At 34.2% G+C, this 22,527-nt stretch overlaps 1 protein-coding gene across 1 annotated transcript in view; it reads right to left on the bottom strand.

Moving 5' to 3' along the window:
- Nucleotides 1–22,527, bottom strand: part of OTOGL (otogelin like) — a 95,964-nt gene that overhangs the window by 48,866 nt on the left and 24,571 nt on the right. Inside the window, exons 19-28 of the mRNA XM_026667629.2 lie at nucleotides 21,211–21,263; nucleotides 20,117–20,279; nucleotides 19,450–19,557; nucleotides 17,650–17,788; nucleotides 7,581–7,715; nucleotides 5,706–5,852; nucleotides 3,763–3,882; nucleotides 2,042–2,158; nucleotides 1,598–1,754; nucleotides 28–54 (exon numbers count right to left, since the gene is read on the bottom strand). Of these exons, the coding sequence (XP_026523414.2) occupies nucleotides 28–54; nucleotides 1,598–1,754; nucleotides 2,042–2,158; nucleotides 3,763–3,882; nucleotides 5,706–5,852; nucleotides 7,581–7,715; nucleotides 17,650–17,788; nucleotides 19,450–19,557; nucleotides 20,117–20,279; nucleotides 21,211–21,263 (1,166 nt within the window). The remainder of the gene's footprint in view (nucleotides 1–27; nucleotides 55–1,597; nucleotides 1,755–2,041; nucleotides 2,159–3,762; nucleotides 3,883–5,705; nucleotides 5,853–7,580; nucleotides 7,716–17,649; nucleotides 17,789–19,449; nucleotides 19,558–20,116; nucleotides 20,280–21,210; nucleotides 21,264–22,527) is intronic.

The raw sequence follows: 22,527 nt of genomic DNA, 5'->3' as shown, positions 1-22,527 counted from the left end.
TTTCTTTAATACTGAGAAAATGCATACCTTGGTTGTAATAATCACAGTCGTAAGCTGGAAAATAGAACAATATAATAGTATAGTGGACAACAGTAACAGAATTTGTGATTGGATATTTACAGTCAACTAGAATTCACAAAAAGTTATTTTTACATCTTTTAATTAAGCTCTTTACTAAGTATTTACTCAGTTTCATCAATAACAAGAAAATATATCAATATAGAGCCACTAGTTACGAAGATTTACCGTATTTGCCGGCGTATAAGATGACTTTTTTGCCCTGAAAAACATGCCTCCAATTGGGGGGGTCGTCTTATATGCCGGGTCGTCTTATACGCCGGCAAATAGTAATTGGGAAGCACTGCGGCTGCCCGCGGCTGAGGCACTTTTGCGCACCGTGGAAACGAATCCCGTGAAGCCGAAAGGAGCAGCCAGCCTTCTTCCAGCTCCCAAGGAAACGAGGCTCGCACCGCCCGAGCTCCGCTGAGGTATCCGGCTGGGGCTGTCAGGAGTTGTTACCGCTGGCGCGGCTCCGCGCGCTCCAGTCCCGCGTTGCCTCGGGAAGGGAAAGGCAAAACCAGGAGCCGCTGCTGCCATTGCAAAGCGCCGCCGCGGCTCTTCCTTTTTGCCTTTCCCTTCCCGAGGCAACGCGGGACTGGAGCCGCGCGGAGCCACGCCAGCGGTAACAACTCCTGACAGCCCCAGCCGGATACCTCAGCGGAGCCCGGGCAGTGCGAGCCTCGTTTCCTTGGGAGCTGGGAGAAGGCTGGCTGCTCCTTTCAGCTTCACGGGACTCGTTTCCACGGTGCACAAAAGTGCCTCAAAAAAAAAAAAGTGCAAAAGTGGAAGGCGTGCGGAAGAGGGGGCGAGTATATAACAAACTATATTTTGAGTGGAAATGTTGGGGGGTTGTCTTATACGCCGGGTCGTCTTATACGCCGGCATATACGGTATTTTATTATTATGCACATACCTATGATTAGCCTTTTCTGAACTGCAATAAAAAATAAATACATATACATTTACATTTTCATCCACACTCAATAGCTGGTGCAAAAGGGGAGGGTGTTCTTTCAAAAATGAGTAATATATAAAATATATCTTAGTAGATTGTACTTTACTTTACTATGGTTCTTTTCATGTGAGGCCCTCCATGAATGCAGTTTATAAATAGGCAAGTTTCCCTGCCTGAAAACATTCCTGTATGGGTAGATGGCTGAAGGAGTAACTAAATGGTTCATGTGATGTTGAAGATGGAATTAATTAGCATAGCTCCATCTCCATTTTATTTGGAAGGAAGAGAGGAAGAGAGTCTGGGAGTTAGGAAAAATTGGTTGTAAAAATTGTACTGATTAACAGAAAGACCAATTATAAAAATATACATTAGATTTTTAAAAAGCCTATGCTATGATTTCTACTATCACCATATATATACATATATATACATATATATACATATATACGTGTAATATATGTAATATATATAATATATATTCTAGCACACTGAACTGCTATGACTTAATGGAAAACGCTATGTGAAATAATCTGCATTATTTACAGGCATTATATTTAGTAATATAACAGAAAGCATACATACGACAGAGAGAAGGAGATCGCCAGTGAATTACTGCACCCTGCTGGCAACATTTGTGAGCGTAAGCTGCAATGCTAGTGCACAGACATTCACAGTCCCCACCAAGGTTACAGTTGCATGTATCTGTATGACAGTTTTTCACAAATGATGTTACATCAATCTGGAAAATATGAAGAAAAATAATATCATGGGATAACATAAAGGCATAAAAATCCATCAGGAAACAAGAGAGATTTTAAAATTAGTATAATGGAAAATCATCTAAAATGAATTCTATATTTTAGGGTGTATATAGATATCTGCAAAAAATGTATCAGCATGACATTAGGAAGTTCAAAGGGCACATTAGAAAGGAGAAGGAGGAAGAGGCAGAGGATTAATTCTATATTGTCTTGATCTACAAACTGTCCTGCCCAGTTTTAGAAACTGTAAAAAGTATTCACTTACCACATTACGGCAAGAGGCAAAAACATCACTATATAAAACTGAACATTCTTTTTTGGCATAGGGGAACTTGCTCTGATGAACTTCACATTGTTTGTTGGTCTCATTTGGACTTGCACACTAATGAAAAAGAAATAAAGCATGACTATTAATCATAATAGTCAAGTTGTATAGTCAGTCAGATGTTTAATTGCATTTCACATTTTTATCCACCTTTCAAGTCCTTCATAAAAATCTGGAATAGGCAGATGTCGTTTCATAGTGTTAAAGATATTGTCACAGAAGATAAGCTTTTCCAAGTAAAGCTACCTTTTGCAATTGATTGATGGTGACTTTTGTCAGAGCCAATGATGTTCAAGTGGCACTGTAGAAGTTTTGGAATTGCACCTAAGGAACCTATTTGCATCATTTTTTAATTTCTTTTGCCACACTCATTCTATTTCTATTTGCAGGTCTCTGTTAGTTATGATTTTCTTCAGTTCTTTTCCTCTTCTCTTCTTTCAGATACTGCCATATTCACTATCCAGACATCATCATCATCATCATCATCATCATCATCATCATCATCATCATCATCATATTATTATTATTATTATTATTATTATTATTATTATTATTCAGAAATATCTATTAAAAATTCAAAAGCCCTTTAAAAACTGAACATGTATTTCTTTTATTAAGTTAGCCTCATAATTTCATTTCAAACAAAAACATTTAATTTGGAAAAATAGTTATTTATTGTTTTGCTTTTAAAACAAAACATTGCTTTTTTGATACTGAATTAAATGTTTTCTTTATCACACATCATAATTGCTTCCAAAACAATCGATTATGAATTGTAAATAGAGCCTTGTTCTTCGAACAACCTTTGCTTAAAATTTGCTGCTCTGATAAGATTATACCATTCTTAAGCTCAATAAGAAATTTAAATAAAATGACTCCTGAAAAACATGCAAAATATAACCAGGGAAATAATTAGTAGGTATGAGACATGAGGAGAAAATGTTAGTGCTACAGATGTTTTTGCATACAGTATATTTTCTCCCCCAGATTGTTGTTTCAAGCACTTAGGCATTAGATAAACATTGTGTTTTTCAGATGTTATACAGTGTACTCTGTATGTACTGTGCACTGATTTCCATCATTCATATAGAAAATTGTTTCGCATGTAGCAGATATCAGATATCACAGTAAGACTTACAGCAAGCAGGAGAAATCTATCCTACATATATTGTTTGGTCTATGGTATGATAAATATTATTATTTGGTTAGCATGGCCACACATATCCTTTTAATAGTACTTAGAGCTTTGTGATACTCTTTCCTATGTAGTTATGAAAGCCTTTCAGGCTCTCCTTAGAATAAATTTCTCCCCCAAAAGGGAAATCTTCCAGATGATCTGAAGTATAATCCCCATGATTTCCAGCAGGATGGATATTGAGATAACAGACTTTGTATTCAAACATATTTAAAGACGCCTGCCATACAATATCCTAATAGTAGGATATTGGATAGGAAGGAAGTAGGAAAAAAGTAAAAAATAGGAAAGAAGTACCAATACCAATAGTAAGTATACACTATTACTATACTACTACTATACTGGCTTTCATAACTGTGAGCTATCAGCTGCTGTCTTAAAAACAAATTGTATTTTCACAGATCGTCATACTTGCAATATCAATATATTATTATTATATTGAAATAAATGAAGATGTTATGCTTACCTGTCCTATTGCCCAACTCTCTCCAAAAATTTGAGCATTTTTTACTTCCATATTGTTGGATGTAGTAAGATCATTTGAAGTAAATTTATCAAAATTTCCACATAAACCAGCTAATTTACCCTGAAAATAAACCACAAATATTTTTCCTAAACATTTTTACCTAAAACAATCAAGATTTATAAAGGTAACAAACAATGCACTCATTTTTTAAAATAATAATAATAAATTCAACCTTAATTTAGGTATTAATATAGATTTAATACTCACAAAACAGACACAATTTAGGCTACCTTTTGGGAAAATGTAATGTTTTCTATAACTGTTTTACTTTTTCTGTTTATTGTTTTTTTACTTTCACAGCCTGTGCTTACTAGTGATATACTAGTGATCCTCTTATTCTTATAGTGCAAATTACTTTAAAACTAATCAAACATCTCCAGATAGGACCAGAGGATTCTTGCTAAAAACATGAAAAACCAGTGCCAGTCAATGTCAGCAATCTTAGCCTAAGACTGTCTCAGTATCAGGCTATTTCCAGAGTTTTTATGATTCTAACAGCAGAAAACTGTTAACATAATTAAACAGCTTTAGCAATGAAAACATCACAAGCAGTATAAGTGGATTTAAATCAGAAAGAATTGTGTTTCTACTTCTTGCATAAGAAAATGTGGCATAAATGAGGAAGACAAGAGGGGAGCAAATGATGTCATGAAATTCATGGCATCCTCACAGTTCATTAAAGATGAATGTATCACTGAATGCCAATGATAACATGTGTCAGTTAAAGGACTGTGTTTTTAAAAAAGAAAATGTTTCAACTATTTTCATTATGGTGGTGGTGGTGGGGGAAAACATCTCTGTCACAGCTTGCAATTCAATTTTTTCCTCTTTGAATCCAGGATAGTAAGATCAAGTGATATAACAGCATGGGCCATGAATATGCAGCAAATCCAAGCTCAAAAAAGAATAATTTTTAGTCTAAAAGAATGTAAAGCACACATTTTCTTGAAACCATACTTCCATTTCCATTTCTTACGAGTAGAACAGTGGTGGGATTCAAAAATTTTTACTACAGGTTCTATGGACGTGGCTTGGTGGGTGTGGTGTGGCTTGGTGGGCGTGGCAGGGGAAGGATGCTGTGAAATCTCCATTCCCTCCTCACTCCTGAGGGAAGGTTACTGCAAAAATCCCATTCCCTCCCCACCCCACTAACCTGCTTTCCAGCTCTGTTCTCCTGGGCAGGGCAACAAAAGAAGACCCAGCCAAACAGCTGGGACTCGGGAGGCAGAGAATAGATGGGCATGGGGCCAGTCAGAGGTAGTATTTGCTAGTTTTCTGAACTACTCAAAATTTCTGCTACCGGTTCTCCAGAACTGGTCAGAACCTGCTGAATAGCACCTCTGAAGTAGGAGAACTTTTGGAACTTATGGTGTATTAAGCCGAAAAATATACAGGCAGGCCACGCCCACTCGGGCTTCATAAAGGTAAAAAAATGTCACGATATGACATGATATGTCACATGACAGGATCAAGCCTGACACCTGTGAGCTACAGTGTCCCATAGTCATGTGATCGTCATTTGCAAACTTTCTAGCCAGCTTCTAACAAGCAAAGTTAATGGGGGAAGCCGGATTTGCTTAATAACTGCAGTGATTCACTTAACATCTGTGGCAAATAGGTCGTAAAATTGTGTATCAGCAACCACCTTGCTTAGCAGTGGAAATTCTGGTCTCTGTTGTGGTTGTTAGCTGAGGACTACCTGTATACCTGTATATTTTTCATGGAGCACTTGGCTATATAATTAATATTACAAAATATACTTTGCAAATTATTATGAACTTGTTTTAATTATATCAAGCATAATTCAGGAATAAATCAACTTGTTTGTAGAATAGTCATCCTGCTTGCTATTGTTATTGTGACTTAGCTTCACACTGATTCACCTTCCATCGAGCTCCAACTTTGATATGCATTGTCGTCTTCCTGTCCCACAGTACCGTGAACTCTTCCTCTGGAAAATGTATTGCTACATAATATCCAGCTTTCCAAACTTGATACTTGGATTTCTCTCCATGTCTCCTTAGCATCCCCTATAAATAATAGATACTTGTAAGGTACTAATGATGCTAATGAGGCAGTCACATATGGTTTTTTTTTCTTTTTGACATTCAGCTGAAATCTTTCTGCCTAGACACTTAATTTTATTATTCCTGATCCTGCAACTAGGAACAAAGGAGAATTATTATTAATTTTCTCAATGATATCCTTTCAAATATTTATTTTCTCAATGATATCCTTTCAAATATTTGATGTTCCCAATCATTTTTCCTTTTTAATCCTTTCTTGTCAAGGCTAACATTAGCCGATTCCTTCAATCTGTCTTCATTTGCCCTACTAGTTTTTAAACATTTAAGCTTCTCAGAACCTGACCCAGTTTTGAATTACTTTTTAAGTATAGTGCCCAGAATTAAACACAAGGTGGAGTCTAAATAACGCAGTATCACATTTCAGTATTTCTTTCAATGATTTGGAAATCTTAATTCCAAAAATGACATCTAAAAATGCATTTTTACAACCTTATTGCACTGCTGATTCATATCCATTTTTAATCAAATACAATTCCAAAATATTATAAGTACATTGTTATGAAGCCATGTCTACAATATTCTTTACTTGTTTTTAAGTAAACAGCTTTGCACTTGGGATATGTGATAAATTCACATTAATTAGGAATGTATATTTAGATTAAGGACAAAGTGTACTTTTGCACACTTCTTTCCACTTTACCGATAATTAGTTTGTCTCTACTTCAATTAGCCAACATATTCCACAAAATCCATATGTAGCTCTCAATCCAAGAAAGATAATAAACCAGGGCTGACTCAGAAATTCTGGGAGTTGAATTCCATGTCATAAAGGGGCAATAGTTGCCTCACACACACCCCTCACAGTTGTTGTATTATTGTATTTTTTAAAAAAATATTTTCCTATAGCAAGCATTTCTTTGCAATGCATCCGAATTATAACATGTTAAACATTCCATGACAATACAAATAACAATTAACTACTAATATTCATTAAGGTTTTTACCTTTCAAAGGAAGTGACACAAACCAGTTTCAAGCCACAAAGTGAAGCAATTTAAATTAAAAGAAATTTCCAAAATTTCAGGGATACATCATACAGATGACCTATTACTTTCAGAAGCTTTTGATTATACCTGAAGCAGGTACTTGTATTCGGTTTGAATGAAGAACCTCTACTGAACATTGTAGATCAATAGTTGGAACACATGAGAGTACATGTCTGAACTTAAACTGCTGATTGTGAAAAATTTTAATAGGATTGACTTTTTCATCACAGGGAACTTTAGAAAATAATGTTGTTTTTCCTATCAAAATATTAAAGTTTAGGGTTTTGTTTTTGTTTTTTTTTGCTGAAGTTCAAACCACAGAACCTGACAGAAAAATTAAACATTTATTCTAACCTACCACCACTGCCATTTTTTAAACTTTCTATTTAATTAAATTAAATTTTGTGTTGTCTAGGGAGGCTGCCAGTCCTATCCCAGAAACCTAGTAGCTCCTTATTAAATTCAGGGAAAGGAGAATTTGGCAGCAGAGAGGTTCTGTGACATCCAGTTTAATAGGGATTGTATAGAACTTCTATAATAGAAGTCTATGAGGAAAAGATAAACTTTGTTTTGTTATAAAATAATATGTGTTTATATGTTGTACATATAGTTGGTGTAAAAAAGCAATATTTTAATAATCAAGTGAGCTTCAGTCAATAACTTCAAAAAGGGGAAATTAAACTTACCTCTATGTCTAGAGATTCACTGAAAAAAATTTCAGAGTCTCCAATAGTTAGCAACAAATCTTTTGAACAAACGATGTCATTATCGAAGCACTTCTTATTTTGAACAATTAGAGACAAGTTTGAACTGTCAACACTCTGTGAAGGAGAAATAATCGTTATGTACAAACATAGTGACAGAGCATTGCAACATCTACATAAGGTATTGTCAGGCAGTACATTCCCTTAACTGGACTACAACTGTCTTGGGAAGTTTTCTGGGTTAACTTGAGTTAATGCAGTTCTAAATCAAGTGATGTCAGGTTGACCTAGCTATAAACCTTGATCAGCCAGATTGCAAAGAAATAAATGTTACTCTCTGAGTTTCATACTGTATAAAGGACCCTTGTTTTACTGAAGTTGGAATGAGGTGAAACCAAATCATTTTGAACATGAAAATATTATTTCAGTATTGATGATGGAGTTAATAACCATTTCTTTAAGGATGTTTTCTAAGGCAGATTTGTAAGTGTATTATCAGATTGAACATAACAGTGGTCTTCCCTTTCTTTTTAGTTTTATAATCTGTCCTTTAAAAAATACCACCAGAAATATAATCTATGGCATTGGTGCCCTTTTCGGATCTTGCCAACCATATAACGTTTCAGAGTAGGCTGAATGCTCCAAAAAACCTTCAGTGGTTCAGTCTGTCCCAGAATGAGAAATAAGGCTTGAAAATTAAGATGGGAACTGAAATAAGCTGCTTTCCTGACTTACAGACATTTACCTATTTTGAAAAGAAAGTGTGAAAGGACTCTGATCTACTTGTGATTATTTTCAGCATACAAAATACTTACTTATAAGGAAAAAGCACAGAAAGAATAATGTTACTTTCAAAACAGGAAGAATTTGAAGAGAAAGTGGCACTATTGTTCGGTCTTTAAAGTTTGATACTTTACAACAAAATGAATTATTTGAATTGAAATGGTTATTTATATGTTTATTCCTACAGCCTAAGATGCTATACCACTCAGAAAATTTTACCATTTTGTTCTGTTAACTATTTAAACAGGAAAAATCAAATATGTAATTAGTGGAAAGAAAATCGACTCATTTGAGCTATGGTTCTGGAGAAGGAAAAATAATGAAACAGCTTCTCACTTACTTTGGCCATGTCATGAGGGGAATTCACTGGAGAAAGCAATTATTTTTGGAAGAGTTAGCGGTAAAAGGAAACCAGTCCACCAAAGGACACAGTGGCTGGATACCATCAAAATTGACACCAGCAAGAGCATAGAAAAACTAAAAGGAATAATGCAAGATTGGAAGATGTGGATAGATCCGGCCCATAGAGTCGCCAAGAGTCAGAATCAACTGAATGGATGGCATCATCATCATCTATTATGATATTTTACTAAAATCAGAAAAGAACCAAATATTTTTTTTATTTAACATATTGGTGTGCAAACTTGAAAACAGAGCTTTCCAAGGAAAGATTATATTAAAAGTGCTATATAAAAATCAGGAGGAAGCAGACTAAAAGGTCTTTGCCACATGTTCTGTGTACCTACAAGTGTAAGATAGCACTACACAATTGGCACTACCTTTAATCCCTTCAGCAGTGGGGTCCTACCTGTTTCCACTACCGGTTCGGTGATCACAGGTGCATGCACATGCACGTAATGCGTGTGAAGCTTTTCCCACACCAGCTGAGGCCTGCAGCGCCAATCAGCTGAAAGAAAAAGGAGAGAAAAGCACAGTGGTGGTGGGAGGGCCGATCCTGCCCTTTTCTCTTCTTTCTCCTCCCAGCTGATGAGGCTTTTTTCCCCTCCTCTCAACTGATCCTTGGAGGCTTCTTTTTTTTTTTTTTTTTAACTACACTGCACGTTAGCATGGGAGGGCAGTGCTTCCAATTATGCCTTTTGCGTGTTGACAAGACTATATGGGAAGAGATGTGTCTTCAGATACTACAGGCCTAAAATCCTAAATGCTTTAATATCAGCATCTCAAATGAAGTAGAAATAAAATTTGGAAACTGTGAAAGAAAATGATAATGAGAGGAGGAGGAGGAGGAGGAGGAGGAGGAGGAGGATGACAACATAGAAGTAGTAATAGATCTAATGACTGGAGATTTAAATCTGGATCTGCCCTAAAAAAAAATTCCATTGTTTTATATGTGGAAGTAATATGTTACTTTACACAAATGTCACCAAGATACTAACATTTTAAAAGAAAATACAAAAAGAACATCAATGAATTAAATGTTTAAATGTTAAAACATGTAAATATTGCCACAAAATATTTTAAAGGTACAAATTAAAGTGGGCAGCCGGCCTCATTATTGTATACATACCACATGGAAAGCAGTTTTTAATGTCAACATGTTTGTTAATTCATTAATTTTTTTAGAAGACTGCTCAGATTTCCAATCAACCTTAAAAGCCATACAATTTGATCATTTAGTCTTCAGTTACATTAATCCTTGTTTGCTTTTAATTTAGTGTGATAATTTACACATTAAGGGGACCTTTACAAGTATTCCTCGACTTACGACCACAATTGAGCCCCAAATTTCTGTTGTTAAGTGAGACACTTGTTAAGTGAGTTTTGCCCCATTTTACGACTTTCTTTGTTAAGTGAATCACTAGGTTAGTTAAGTGAATCACTAAGTTAGTAAACTAGTTGTTAAGTGAATCTGGCTTCCCCATTGACTTTGCTTGCCAGAAAGTTGCAAAAGAGGATCACATGACCTTAGACACAGCAATGGCCATAAGTATGAATCAATTTTCAAGCATCTGAATTTTGATCACATGATCATGGGAATGCTTCAAAGTTTATAAATGTGAAAATGGTCATAAGTCATTTTTTTCAGTGCCTTTGTAACTTTGAACCGTCACTAAATGAACCGTAGTAAGTAGAGAACTCCTTGTATATGCCAACAACCATTGTAACATATTAAACAAACACATGGTTAAGGATTTTGTAAAACCATAGTTCTAGCTGCCAGCAATCTTCCAAATCCTCATGCAGAAATCTTCCAATTGCAGTTGCTTTAAGTGCAGAGACTGAGGAGATAATTTCTGTGTACAATCATCTCTACTACTGAGCAAAACTCCATTCCTCAGTTTGTAGATGGGCTCCTTGCTATGAAAAAGAAGAAAAACGTTTCCTCATGTCTGAATAGGGACTTCCCTGTCCCCTTAAACTTTCTTGATACAGCCTCAGAGATGAATAACGAAACGCTATATTTATATTTTGTTATGTAATCACTGATTCAGAGGTAGATTTTCCTTTTAAGGCAAAACACAAAAAAGAAGCATTATCTGTCACGTGAAGCCAATTTATAGCAATAGGAAAGAAAAACAGAAAGATTTCCTTGCTTCTTATAAGACTATCTTCTATCTTTCCATTAAACTACCAAAACAAGACAGGCTCTAATTTTGTACCAGTCTCTTTGCAATACTAAGGTGTTACTAAGCAACAGGGAAACAGGATGAAAAATCCAGGCAAGTTACCAGAATGGTCCTGCATTTCCAAAATGAAGTGTATCATAGCTCAATAAAACAGCTATTCTGTCTGAATGTAATTGAAAAAACAAGCTTAACTGTGGGTCTTAAAATCATTAGCGATTAACCATATTGATGTATAATTTAATTGACATCATATGTTTAAATATTGTCCCTTATAAAGTTAATCCATGAAACAAAGAGAAGGTGCTGCAACAACTAATAAAACTACTGAAAGACAATCTGGAAACAATATTAAAAGTGTCATCCAATTCTTTTGATGGGCTACAAATTAGGAAGAAATATAAAATCAGCCCCCATGGGGCGGGGGGTGTTTGTTGCTCCATGAGCTATCTGGAGATCATTGAGGAAAATTCCACATCCTACCTTTCTAATAATGCTGCACTTTGGCTTGGGTTGTCAGTGGGTTTATCACAGGGAAAATGAAATATTTCTTCTCATAATATTTCAGGCTAAAGTATGCTTTTATACTACAGGATCCCAGGAGATTATATTAAAAAGTTCCAACTTCAAATGTATTATTATAAATTGAATCATCTAAAATATTGATACAAAAACCTACATTGATTGACATTATTCAGCATTGGTATAAAAGTACAAATGTTATGTGCTTTCAATAATGAAATTTCTTCCATACTAAATATACTTTCTGTTTAAAGAGCTTGGACAAATAATTTTTTTTTTTTACTTAGAACATACATGTGAATTCTGGCACTGACCATAATAAAGAATGGATGGATTAGAATCAAGAAAAGTATCACAGTGTCTAGACATATTTCCCTCAAAAAAATCCAAAATTGGAATACCGCTGAAGAAAGATTTCTAGTTTTGTTCATATATAATACACAATCCCAAATTTTAGAATATAGCCAGGAGATCCTCTGATCTGCATCAAAGACAGTTGTCTATATCAGAGGGTAGAAGCTAATGGAAATATCAGGACTAGATGGCTAAATCACTGTAGGTATATAATGAGCAATTTCTGTAAATACACATTATAAATCAACTGCATACCTGTTTATTGAAGGTACATTTTCTGTTTACCTGCCAAATGTCCTGCATAAATCTTCTAAGAAATAAAACAAAGGGGCTATTTGATTTATATAAAAATTGTAGTTCAAGGGAAGGTGCTACTTCTCTTTGATTTCAGTCAAAATATATTACGAATGCTGCCAATATTCATAGTAAACAGTTCTCTTTTGTATCATTTATTTAATTCTGTTCTACTAAGAATCAGCTTGATTATCTATTGGATTACATTACAGCAATCCGTTCCTAATGAAAAACATGATAGTACAAAGATTAAGTTCTAGGAATGCTTGGGTATCAATTTTCGAGTAATAAAACTCTAACAATGTTTTACTGTATCTACAAGAAAACAAGAAAAAAATGCCATTTTCCTCCTGCAAAACTCTGAAAAGTCATTTAAGAAATATGTACTGTGTTCCATTTATGAAGGGATCAATGAATCTGTTTTCACAGATATTTTATGTTATCATTTAAAGCAGAATGAGGACTAGAGTGAAAGAAATGTACATAATTTAGAGTTGACAATATTCTGATGTTTATTTTATATACTTTTTAAATAAGTGCAGATGCATTTAATATTATTCTATGAACAAGACTGATGCTTGTATCCTTAGGCAGTAGAATATAACTCTATAAGAATGTACATGGATGAAAGTTTAAAGAATTATGCAAGAATTCCTGGTCTACAGGCCAGTTCTACAGATCTGAGTCGGAATGAAACTTATTTTGGAGTAAGGATCACCGATTAGTTAAAAGAAAATTCCGTTCAGGAATTTTCTATTTGTCTATTCTTTTGACATATCTATTGCGTTGTAAACTTTCAGAGCATTTTTACTCTCTTTGTAACTATATGGAAACGACCAATGGAATCCCCAAATACTGTATATAGCTGCAGGCTGAGACAACAAGAGTTTTTCCAGCGTTAAAATAAACCTAACCATGACTGAAGATTTATCAAGAACACCATTAGGATATTCAGGATGAAATCAGTAAGAATATTTATCAATCAAGGGGAAATGATATTTAAAGAAGAAAAAATGCAGATTGCACTGTGACAGATCCATCAAACTAATAGAGAATGATCACAGGCAGGTAAAAAAAGCAGTGGGAGCAGGAATGACTTCCATTGACTTTTCCAGTGGGAAGCTAGCAGGGAGCCTTGTAAATTATGATCATGTGACCAAGGCTGACCAGAGCAGTGTTTCAGTGGCCCAAACTTTGCCTATACAACAGATCTGGAGATCCTTGAAATTTCAATCCTATAGGAGTAATTGACCCATTCTTTAAGTAAATCCATTTGAGGTATATTGATTCAATAATTGTTGTCCTGTGATGCATCCTTTTGCCCAATTGAAGGTGACACACAGGAGAGTTTTTGTAGTAGTTATTAAACTAATTTTGCTTCCTTTCATACAAAAACTAAAAGAGAGCTAGCAGTATATTAAACTGTGAGCTTAAGTTTTGTACTACATTTTAATATGTCTGCAAGCTCAAAGAACTGCTTGCTGTATATCTGAAAGGTATCTCCTTCCATGTGCCTCACACTGTGCAAATACCTTCCTTTTCAAAACTATAGTTGGCAATAGGAATATCTGCAGCCTTTTCTAATTCGTCATTCTAGGGAGAGAGAAAAACAAAAGAGCCACTGTTATTATTCTCTCCCATAGATGTTAATCGTCGTTTTCCTCCAATTTAATAAAATGGGAAAATCTAACTTTCCTTCCACTTACCTTTTTGGTCTGGAAGATTGCAGGAGACAATTTAATAAACCTCTGTTTAAAAATATTAGATATTTGAAACAAATGCTAGTTTGTTAAGAGGGCATATTAAACGTTAATCCAGACCATTAAAATCCTCCAAAACAAGGCAGATGACACTATAACTTACAGCTAGTTAAATTCAAAAATGTAAAGCAACAAACATTTTTATAAAGATTTGCTTTAAAAATTGATATTCAGAATAATTATATTATACCCAGCTATTTGGGAATTAATTTAATTAATTTATCATATTAATGAGTTGTACTAGACATCCAATGGCAGAAAAACAGAATATTTCTCACAAATAGAGAAACAAAGCAACTTTTTTGACTTGAAAAAATTCATTAATGTGAAATTTTAATAATCTGTAAAATGAGTTAATTTATTGCAATGAAACTCAATATCCCCTAAAAGTCATTTTCCAGAGAACTATCACATTGTTCAATCTCTTTCACCACAGAGCCTTCACTCTGCAATCATTATTATAGAAACTGTAAAATATATTTATAATTAATATGAAGACCAGATTGAGAAAGTTTGGCTGCTGCTGTACATGTTTGGAACTGGAGCTGAAAGCAATGCAATTATTAAGGCACAATATTATTGTTGGTACTTAACCTTTTTCTCTGGTCAGTGAACATAACTTGTAACTGAAGCATTGCATTAAGTATTAAATTGATATGTTTAAAGAATATTTACAGGCCTATAAAGGGCCTAGAATAATTATTGAAAATAACTATAGAGCTAGAAATTGCTGCCTACTTGTTTCCAACAGTCTTAAAATACTTCAAAATAATTAAAATTACAAAAGAGGTGTCCATGGAGACCATATGTTGTATGCCTGACTGAATAAACAGATAGATGATATAATTTTATATAGTTTGTAGACAAGGCAGCCCTGGCAATAATCAGGGTGAAACAATCACTCACATGAGAAATATTCAGAGGTAAGAGCCTTATACAGAGAAGTTTTTCACGGACTTCTCTATTTTTGTTTTTCTTCAAATTAGAGACTACAGCAGGTATAATATATCATTTCATATATCCATGGCCAATACCGACTCAACTACCAATCCAGTAAGTTTTGAATCATGATATTTTGTGTCACGCAATAAAAAATCTTGTATCAAGATTATCTGATAGTACAGTAAAAGACTGGACAGCCCATAATCAGAGTATATTAAACTATTTTAATTAAAATCAACTTAAGCAATTGCAAATTATAATTAGCTGTTGTGCAACCTATATTTAAAAGCAATATATTAAGATTTCCAATTCACCTCCCCGAGATCTTTCTTCTTAAAACAAGCAGGTGGAACTTATTAAACTTTATTAAAATGTTACACCTCTTTTTTTACAGTAGGATATAACAATCACTGAAAAAGGAACAGATGAAGTAAAATGCATTCCAAAAGGCTCATGGCCAAATCAAATACTGCCAAGTAAACACACAGACATCAATTACAAAGCAAAGAATTACATAAACAAAGATGGAGACTGGAGTTAAGAAAATTCTATTGTGAAAGCAATTAGTTCAGTGACAATATTTGGTGGCTATATATCTCAAACACCACATTATGAGTCCACACCCTCTTTATTGCATGTTTGTTCACTCTGCAGAAATAGCTTAGTTATCTTAAGTGTCAGGTGAATGTGACAATCATATTGTTGAAAATTGATTATATCTAAATGATTAATAAACATAGATTAACTGACTATCTAGACAGCTGATGGTGAAAGAATGCAATGATGTAAGCCTGGGGTTTTTTTCAGTATTGTTTCTTTACTTGGCCACATATGATTCATATAGAATAGACAATCCTGCTACCTCTTTTTGCCTGGAAATTGCTTTGCTAAATCTCTCCTGTGCAGATGGAGTTTGTTATAGTCTGAGAATAGCTGGCTTAGACTACAGTCTATGAACTTTTTGTAAAGCCAAGAAATCCTTCAACAGTTGCATATGGTCCAAACACTAAGAACAAATTAGTTATTTATTTGAAATAGTTGATTGTTCTTCCTCCAAAGGCAACATTTGCAAGGCTTTTAGAGAGGTGAGAACTCCCCCTGTCTAAAAAATAAAAAGGCTAATTCTAATAGTATCATTCCACACAGACAGTATTTTCATCGCTTGTGTCATTTTGCTTGTTAGATAAAAGAGTTGCATGAAATGGGGCACTTATCTTTTTTTTTATGAATGCCAACTTCTTCCCTGAACTTTAGAACTCCTGATGTCCCAAAGAGGTTACTTACATGCAAAGCATATACCTATGAAATCATGAATTTGCTTTCTAAGCATTGATAGCCATACTTCAGAAAAAGAAAGAGACTTATATTACAGCATGCCCCCTCTATACATCATTAACATTGCTGGTGGAGCTGCTGCTTTCGATATGTTTAGACTCTGAGAACTATATAGGCATTTGGCAAATGTGACAAATTGTGACAAAATGAGACTCACAATGTTATGATGTAAACCCCTTATACTTGTGTGCCAACATTTGAGGCAATCATTATTTAGGTTATGTCACAACATTGTGATGATTATTTTATCATTTGTTTTCTTCTCCTTGTTCCTACAGATAATTCTGACTGGTTGGGGAGACTATATTATGCCACAGAAAAGATGACCCTATTGGAGTTAGTTAGAAATTTTGCAAACCTAAAGACAAATGTGAAAGCTATGTAGCAATGTGTATTCCTTGAATGTTGGCTAACCAGTTAAAACTGGTTCAATTTTCTTGCGCATTGTGCATTTGTAAGTCAATTGTCTGTGCGTTCTAAAGTTTCGGTGATAAAATGTGATAAAGATCTTTTAGTTCAACAAAAACGAAATGCTGTTTGTTATTATGATGATATATAGCTTTATTATTATTATTAATTTAATTTAATTTGATCAATTAAAGTTAAATTGATTTACCATGAATATTTTATGTGTTTGTTATTACTAGGAACAGTTGAGATATGCAGTACATCTGTATACAAGAATGATAAATAAATAAAAACTGGATAAAATAAGATCAGAATGCAAAATTTCAGCTTTCACAAATAAATAGATAAATTCTTATATTTCTGTTATGCTTCTTTCAATAATAAATAAATAAATTGTAGGTATCAAATTAAGATCCACTATTGTGAGAATTCATTATAGGTGCTCACTATGATAAGTGCTCTAGTAGCAACTTCCAAGCAATCAACAGATAGAGTCACCTTGCCTTCATGAAAGAGGCAGGCTTCCAGAAGAAGCACAAGAAAATCTACAAAATCTTGCTGGGTTGATTTGCCTACGCATAGATAAGCATTTGGAAGTAGAGTACTCACTAGAATTTTTGTATTGTCATCTTTCTGCTAATCTATCTTCCTCACCAAAACTTGTTTGAATTAATCATAGCTGTAAAAGTCTGACAACTATTAAGAAACATAGAAAGTAACGCAAGTTCTTGCTTAAAATTGATGCTTGGTACTTTATGAGCATCATGTTTTCACAAAATGATAAAGAACAGCATCCTGATTGCTGTCAGGTTATCTGGTTTCATTAAAAATCTGTGGTGTGGCAACTAACAATGTTATTTTAGTGACAGGAAGAAATGATCATATTAAATACATAAAGCAGGAAAAAGAGAAGAACCTAAAATGTATTTGTTGAAAGGCTTGCACTAATACTATTTCATAATTTGAAGTAAACAGAGTAAACTCCATCCACATAGCTGTTCAATGCAATGTTTGTAGAATTTATTACTCTGCGTACAAAAAGGCAAAAAAAAAAAAAAGTCTTCTTACCTTTATCAAATAAATTTGACAGTCACTCACATAGTCATATTCTAGCCCATCAAAGGTATAATAATGCCGATCTCCATAGACTGTACACACAGCAGGACAAGGATAGTATGTACAATTAAATATGCCACGTCGGCAAATACTGTGGTGTAAGTGGGAGAATCAAGATTTTCTCATAAATATATATATATATTTATATATCTATATCTATGTATGTATGTATGTATATATATATATATATATATATACACACACACACACACACACATACATAAAATAGCAAAATCCCAAATATATTTATGACACTTAGCACTAGCACTTAGAGTTATACACCGCTCCAAACTGTTTTACAGTACTCTCTGAGCAGTTTGGGTGCTCATTTTACCATCCTGGGAAGGACGGAAGGATGAATCAACCTTGAGCCAGTCAGGATCGAACTCCTGGCTATGGGCAGAGTTAGGCTGCAATACTGCATTCTAACCACTGTGCTACCATGGCTCCATTTATATGCTATATATGTGTGAATTCTATATGAATATATTTTATATCTAATGTATTTCGAATCATCTCCAATATACTTGTAGATCCTGAGGATGTGGATAGGGTGACCAAAGACCCTTGCCCTTCTTTGCTAGTTCAAATTCAAGGTAGATAATCAACAATTTATTCATTGCATCTTTGTATGCTTAAAAGAGACAATTATAAGTTATAAGGGATTTTTTTTAATTGAAAATTTATATGATAACCTCACATATTCCATTTCTGGCTAACATAATTGAGTAAATGGTGGCTCCATTGGTCCATGTGTATTTGGATTAAAATGTTTTCTACATATGAATGAAAATATCAGCACTGGTTGCCAGTGAGCCAATTTAAGATGTTAGTGTTAACCTTTAAAGCCCTACAGGCCAGCAAAATTGGGGGCATCCTAGTCTCTGGAGGGAGAATATTCTATAAGGTGGGTGCTGTAGTAGAAATACACACACATATAGTACACACTATTAATATTGGAATAAACAGAAGAAAATAGATTAAATAAATGTGCCGCAAAGCAATTTCTTGCTGCATTGTTTCCTTAAAACATCCATTACAATCCAAGATCTCTTCTTGCCAATCATTTCCAATGTAAACTGCATCATTAATTAAGTATTTTTTACCTTGAGCTGCAACAATTGTAATATTCTTGTGCTGAATATCTGCCATTTGCATGTTCATGGTGCAGTTTGATAAGATCCTTTTGGAAGTCCTCATATACATTCATATTTTAATTGACCTTACTACTTTGATGTTTCTAGGAACTTGGTCATTTGTGAAGTTTAAAAAAGTTTAATACTAAGACAAGCATTTGGAAGACTACACAATTTATATTTCTGCATTATAATAATTATTAAGATATCCCTAGATTTATTCTAGATAGATTGATTAAGACTCATCATGTTATATGATGGACTTTTAGACAAACTACTTTCTTCTTCATTCATTAATCTATATTTTAAGTGTTTTATTTTTAAAAATTGCTATTAAATTTTGAAGGTGAAGTAAGACTCTTCTGCATTTACTACTTGGATATGCTAGCTGATTGTTTCCCTGATTGATTGATTAATTGATTGACTGATTGAGTTTTCCACCAATTTTTCTGGAGTAATTTTCTGAGTTGCCAAGATAATACATCAATATATAACCCTAATTAGGGTCATCAGTCATTATTAAATTATTTTAAATCGTTACACAAAGAACACATATAAAAACATGTCACAGTCTATGTAGTACTGAAGTTAATTAAAGTATAATAATCACACTTACCATGTATAACAAGGGGTAGCTATCACTTCACCTGACATATACTCCCAATCCTTCCACATGCATGGACAACTATCAGGCACATAACATTTTCCTTTATGATCTGCCATCCTTTGAAATAGTAAAAACATAAATTTGAAAAAAGTAACTATTTGTAATCTTTTTTTATATAGAAATAGCAGATATAAATTCTGTTCTAGTAGACTCGATGGTCAAAAAGCAGAGCAGAGATAGCTTTTGAATTCTACAGAAATCACTATTGGGTCACATGGTATACTTTAAAACAGAAAAACAGGAAAGTTGAACTTGGAATCTTTACACATAGCTTTATGGTATAATGGACAAACAGATTCTCAATCAGGCTGCAGCTGATGTTTTGGTGTTTTCAGGCTGCTCCTAGAACTTTCAGAAAGAGTACTTTTTATTGAAAATGTGTTTGTCCATTTGAGGCTTCTAATAAATTCTTATCTAATAGATAAGCCTATAGTTAAGACTACAGCTTATCTATTAAATTTCTTGCCTTAAAAAGCCTAGTACTGTTGTGAAATCTCGTTGCAATCAGAGTAATTGGGAATAATTAAAAATAATACAGTAGTCAGAGAAACATATATTCATCTGATCTTTGAATACATTTGCTGTATCCCACACTCTGACTTTTGGTGTCACTTACCCAGGGGGACAGATGCAACCATTCAAACATGGTGGAGAAGGTGTACAGGTAAAGTTCATAGCAATATTTGTACATGTTAGTTCACAGTTTATTTCAGCTGATGGCAAGCCAAGTACATGAGATTGGCAGTCATAGTAGATCTTTCCATCAGGACATGAGTGCACTATGGATATGAAATGCAAATGATATATAATCATTTTATAATTATATTTCCCATTAGTTAAACTTAGTGCTAAGGTTTGCTGTCTAACATTACACATTTTCAGTAATGTGCCCTAACTGAATATCCATCTAACAGGGGTGGGATATGACAGGGTTAACTACCGGTTCAGGATTTATGAGCTTCCCTGCACGTTGGGAGCCACACACCTGTAAATCGTCATCAGCACACTGCGTGCAGAGAAGCAATCTTTGAAACAACCCTCTCTTCCTGCTTTTTTTAACTGCAGCTGTGCCTTGTTCAGCAGCTGAAGTTGAAAAATCAGGAAATAAAGATCAGGTAAGAGCCCGGGTAGGCGGGTGGGCAAAAACATCAGCAGACATAGAACCGATTCTATGTCTGCTTCTCTTCAGAGCTACCGGTTCTACAGAGGTGGACAGAACTGGTAGAAACCCACCCCTGCCGTCTAATTTCATATATAATAGTAATTTTTAAAAGATTAAGCATTCTTCAAACTGAGTTCAATTCTTCATGGACACATTTGTGACTTATCTAGGATTTTTTCTGTCCCAATTTCCTAGCTAGCCTATATAGCCTTGGATTCCTCTGAAAGCTCCTACCCAAGTACTAATCAGCCCTGACATTTTTTAGCTTCTAACACGAGACAAGGGTCAGCCAGAGCTACAGTCCTTTTCTTAAAGTGTAGATGGCTAATATTCCTTCTGTTTAAGGGCAGATAGAAAGACTGTAAGGCTGAAAATAATGGCTTACACAAGAGTTATGCAGAAAAAGCTTTGGTAAGCATAGTTAGATATATGGGTACAAATTTTAATTCCTTCCTTAGAAGTTGAATGTAATTTCTGCAAGTAACAAAAAAGACAGCTGATCAAGACATATTTGGCAATTGTTATTCTAAATGAGTCAAGAAAGTTACCTGCTGGAACAGCTGCTGCTTCATTGCATTTCATTGTTCCATTTAGACATTGACTAGTCAAAGAAAATTTTTAAAAAAGTTTAATAAGGAAAGCACTTTCCTGACATCATTATTTTAAACTGTTTTACATATACTGTATACTGTTCTGCCAGTATACATTTTTTTGTCAATGGATTAACACTGATGGATACTGTCATTATGTTTAGAAATTTCATACTAATGTAATTAAAGGCTTCCAACGTTCAATTCTTGTCAGGCAAGAAAGACCAAGTCCACAAGTGAAGGTCCAATTAAACCCTTTTCTTGCTAAACAGCCTATGTACAGAAACCCTTTCAACTAATAGTTAACCCCTCTTTTGAACTAGATAAGGATCCACAGAATTCAACGTGGTTGGACTTTGTCTGCTTATGGCTATGTACAGATTCTAGGCTAATCTCTCTTATAACTCCACCTCCAGGTTCTAGCACTCCTTCCCCTACATCCATGTTATTTAATTCCTTAGCTTTACATACCCAGTAATGATACATATAATTCAGTTATCCATTGGACTTAAACATTTAAAGAAAAAACACAAAAACTACCAAGTGAATTGGACCTATAACCACTTTGAAGAGGGGCTAAATTTTCCATACATTTTGTTTATCCGTGAGGACAAACATATTGTATTCTGAAGATAAATCAATGACTACCTACTGTATTTCTTGGTTATATTAAAGTCCACATCTGAATTGAGATCTACTCTGACGGTAAATTTAAGAGCACACAGGCTAAATTGGCAGTAATCTCCCCAACTATAATAGCTCAAGACAACTGATTATGATGACAAAAGCCAGGGCCAACATTATAGCTCATAAAGTATACATGTCCTTTGTGGAGTCTAGCTCATATTTTTTATTTTAATGGATGTTCCACTGTTTGCATCCTAATGAGTATTGATAAATTTAATTTTATATATATTGATGACTTTTAAAGCACAATGGGTAAATTTTATCACAACCAAGTCTTGCTTTAAGATGCAAAATCTAGAAGGATCTCCGATAAATTATAATCCTGTGAATTCATTTGTAAAGTATAACAAAAGATGAAGTGGTTTGATATATAAAAATAAGCCTACATTTCCATAGAAACATAAACAAACACTTTTTCCTGCACTTGGCCAAATAAGTTTATTTGGTATATTGAATAGTAATCATACAGAGAAGTGATTAAGAAAGATGCATCCAGTTGGCAAAATAAGTCAGTGTTTATTCTTCCATAATAGTTTACAATTTTACTATCATACTAAGTAAGAAAATGCAGGAAAATATTTATTATGC

This window comes from Notechis scutatus, chromosome 6 (assembly GCF_049901735.1).
Source record: "Notechis scutatus isolate UNSWTSFEM ecotype Mainland chromosome 6, rNotScu1.2, whole genome shotgun sequence".
Taxonomy (NCBI): Eukaryota; Metazoa; Chordata; class Lepidosauria; order Squamata; family Elapidae; genus Notechis; species Notechis scutatus.
Note: the sequence above shows the minus strand (reverse complement) of the source record. Positions and strands in the feature narration are given on the sequence as shown.